Source organism: Euphorbia lathyris, chromosome 5 (genome assembly GCF_963576675.1).
Source record: "Euphorbia lathyris chromosome 5, ddEupLath1.1, whole genome shotgun sequence".
NCBI classification, from domain to species: domain Eukaryota; kingdom Viridiplantae; phylum Streptophyta; class Magnoliopsida; order Malpighiales; family Euphorbiaceae; genus Euphorbia; species Euphorbia lathyris.
This window is the reverse complement of record NC_088914.1, coordinates 2,847,337-2,850,401: the sequence shown is the minus strand read 5'-3', so window position 1 is coordinate 2,850,401 and position 3,065 is coordinate 2,847,337. Positions and strand designations below refer to the sequence as shown.

Below are 3,065 nucleotides of genomic sequence, written 5' to 3'. Positions count from 1 at the left end.
TGTATTACAAAATCTTAATATACATTTGTTTCTTTAAATACGTTTAATTTTTACCAGACCAAACCTAAATAAATTTAATTAATCCACAGACCCCAGTATGATCCGTCTAACATGATAAACACGGTTTATCATTTTTAAGGCATTTATATCATATATAATCACATAAAATATATAAATAATGTAACCCAGATTTAGGAGTGACAAAATAACACAATTTATAAAAACAACTCTAAGCAACAAAACTCATGTTGATGAACTTGTCCGATTACAATTGACACGATTATCACTTTCATTGCATTTCTATAATATATGTAACATATAAATAATATAAAACGATACCCGATAGTTTCATATTCCACGGCAGAGTCGTTTATTTTGTTGTGTTGATGAACTTGGCCTATGAGTGTTATTTTTCAATGCCTTTTAAAACCTCACTGGAAGCTTGTTTCTTAGCTGTTTTCTTATCTATAGCTTCAGATGTGTGTGTAAACACTCTTCCAAATGCTTCAACCTCCACGCTGCTCGTGCCACCATTGTTCCGAGAAAACGATTCTTTCTGGTTATAATGTTGTTTATGGCACAATTCGGTAAGCTCTTTTGTAGGATGAAGCACAAGTGTTTCTGGAGTAACCAAAGGCTCCAAAAGCGGCTTTATGCTCTCGAGCACAAGGTCCTTTTTGTATCCTGAATCAACAAAAATAGCACCCGCGAGAGATTCAATTACATCTCCAAGTACCTGCACGAACATAAATTGAATGAATGATCGAATGAATGAAAGTTTGTTACAATCATGACTTACCTTAGGGAACGATATGTTGGAATGTTCCGAATTAGTAGTTGACAAGGCAATATCCTTCTGAAGCTTTTGTGACGCGTGAAGTATATGCTTATGCACGCCTTTCCGAAAGGCGCATTGAGCATAGAAGTCGTTATTTACTGATGCAGATCTGAGGTCTGTTAACAATCCGGGTGATAGCCCCGGATACTTCTCATACAAGTAAGCTGTGATTAGGTAGTCTAGTACTGAGTCTCCGAGAAATTCAAGTCGCTGATAGCATCTCGGAATCTCAGCAACCATGTACGAACCATGCGTGAATGCTTCCAATAACAAAGTAGGGTCTCGAAATGAGTAGTTCAACAACGATTCTATGCATCGGACATTGATAAAATTCGCTGTTTTCACTTGGAATTTCCGTTCATACAGTATATTGGGAAACTCTACATTTATACCTAACCAGTTCACAAATATTAACCCGACTACTTCACCTCCAGAGCTGACATAAGCCCCGATCAGCGCCTTAACCGCATCAGCAACAGTCTTTTGCTTAAGCTTTCTACGTCCGCTTATATACATTTTTCTAGTATCAGTCAAAATTTCCTCATTGAGTGAGTGGCAGCCAGAAGTATCACCAGGAAACATCCAATTCTTTGGCTCGAAGCACTCGTTGCGAATAAATCCCTGCAATTCGACAAGCGATATAGAGGATTAGCAATATTTTGACAGAACCAAATGTAACTTAAGGCCTTAAATTATGACATGAAAGATACGAATAGGAAAAACGTTACCGAAAGTTTATGTTCACATCCCAATTGACAAAGTGTTGCATTACTAATAAGCTTATCCTTTTTAATACTGAGTAGACCCGAATGTTGATTCGGGAACACTTGAAATAGCTGTCGACTCGTAACATATTTAAGAAAAGACTCCCCGAGAGTCTTCAATGAATCCATATCGAATTTCTCTCGACACTTCTTCGTTGTAATTGCTTCCAAAACCTACCATATGGAATCATGTTAGCACAACTTAAAACATGATTTGCCTGATAGATTCATCGATCTTCCGTTCATAAACAAATCAAATTGTCTCAAAAAGATTCCACCGAGTAGGGAGAGTACCATGATGGATGGAATAGCAACGTTTTGAATGCAACGATCTGTATGCAGCTTCTTCAAGTTAATAGCAATAAGCACAGACTCGAGTCGATGCATGATTGACGGAAGAAATGAAAAAGTATAGAAAGTATTTATGTATATTGGTGACACGATAACGCGACAAAGTTCAGGAGGTAATTGGACATCAAGACCTTTCCCGCTTGGTTCTCTGCCTTTGCAGAGATAATTCCGCAAAGGAAACATTTCTTTTCCACTTAGAAGCGGCTCTCGGTCGAAATGCAGGTTGATACCATGTCTGCAATTTCATGTTAGCTTGGACAGTCATAAGTAATATCAAACAACAAAATCCCATAAGAACGAAATGAAAAAAAAAATACATACCGATGTTTATAGTAGTCCTTGTACGTTTTACAACTTCTATACTTCGATTTCAGCTGCGAGTATCCAGTCAGATCCTCGAATATACCTCGAATGCAATAGACTTTTCGATCATGTGGTGTGCATACTAAAGAATTTCGCAGGATGCATTCACATACCAGACCACTTTCAGTCTGTATAGTACGTGCATCGCGGTTTAGAGGACATAGCTTATGATCCTTCCTTATATTTTCATATGAAAACAGAACGGATCTCACAGAACTCCAGTCAATCGAATGGCCCGTGGATGGAAGTAAAAAGTATTCTCTTTCGCCGAGTTTGTTTGGCACCATACTATTTAACATTTCTGTCAAGTTTTCGATATTGTGATCTCTAAGAACTTTGAAAACATTGATGGCAAACTTCCTACATATAAGAACCTGTAAAGACAAAACCCGAAAAAGTGAAATATCGGTACTCGTTTGAAATTTATTACAAAAACTAAGCTACTTACCATATCCGGTTGAAGTTCAATTGTCCCAATATACTTAAGAGGCTCTGGGATGAGCATGCTGAAATCAAACCATCAGTAGCTTGTACATGTGCATCTCGCATAAATGCTCAAAGTCAAGCGGATGAAGAGCAACTAATGCAATTTCTCTCAGGTTTAAACACTGATTTTAATCATATGATTGATCAAATATTGTTAATGGATCCTTTTTCACCAGTGTATAAAGCTTATTCAATGTTAGCCAAAATTGAAAAGCCTCAAGATGCAGATGATAGTATGCAGTCAAAATTTGTTAATATGTCTA

General features: G+C 37.2%; 1 protein-coding gene across 1 annotated transcript; it reads right to left on the bottom strand.

Annotated features, from left to right (window-relative positions):
• Positions 1 to 406: 406 nt before the first annotated feature.
• Positions 407 to 2,821, bottom strand: LOC136229644 (endoribonuclease Dicer homolog 2-like). Its single transcript, XM_066018562.1, has 6 exons — positions 2,765 to 2,821; positions 2,275 to 2,690; positions 1,897 to 2,188; positions 1,567 to 1,776; positions 800 to 1,459; positions 407 to 736 (listed from the first exon to the last, which is right to left on the bottom strand). The coding sequence occupies exons 1-6, from the start codon at positions 2,819 to 2,821 to the stop codon at positions 407 to 409; spliced, it is 1,965 nt and encodes a 654-aa protein (XP_065874634.1).
• Between the last annotated feature and the right edge of the window lie 244 nt (positions 2,822 to 3,065).

Bases quoted from the DNA above. Each gene is read 5' to 3' on its own strand.
- LOC136229644 (XM_066018562.1), bottom strand. From the start codon at position 2,821: ATGCTCATCCCAGAGCCTCTTAAGTATATTGGGACAATTGAACTTCAA. The intron at 2,691-2,764 runs GTAAGTAGCTTA...TTGTCTTTACAG, and splicing joins TTGAACTTCAACCGGATATG to GTTCTTATATGTAGGAAGTT. The intron at 1,460-1,566 runs GTAACGTTTTTC...GTCGAATTGCAG, and splicing joins GATGTGAACATAAACTTTCG to GGATTTATTCGCAACGAGTG.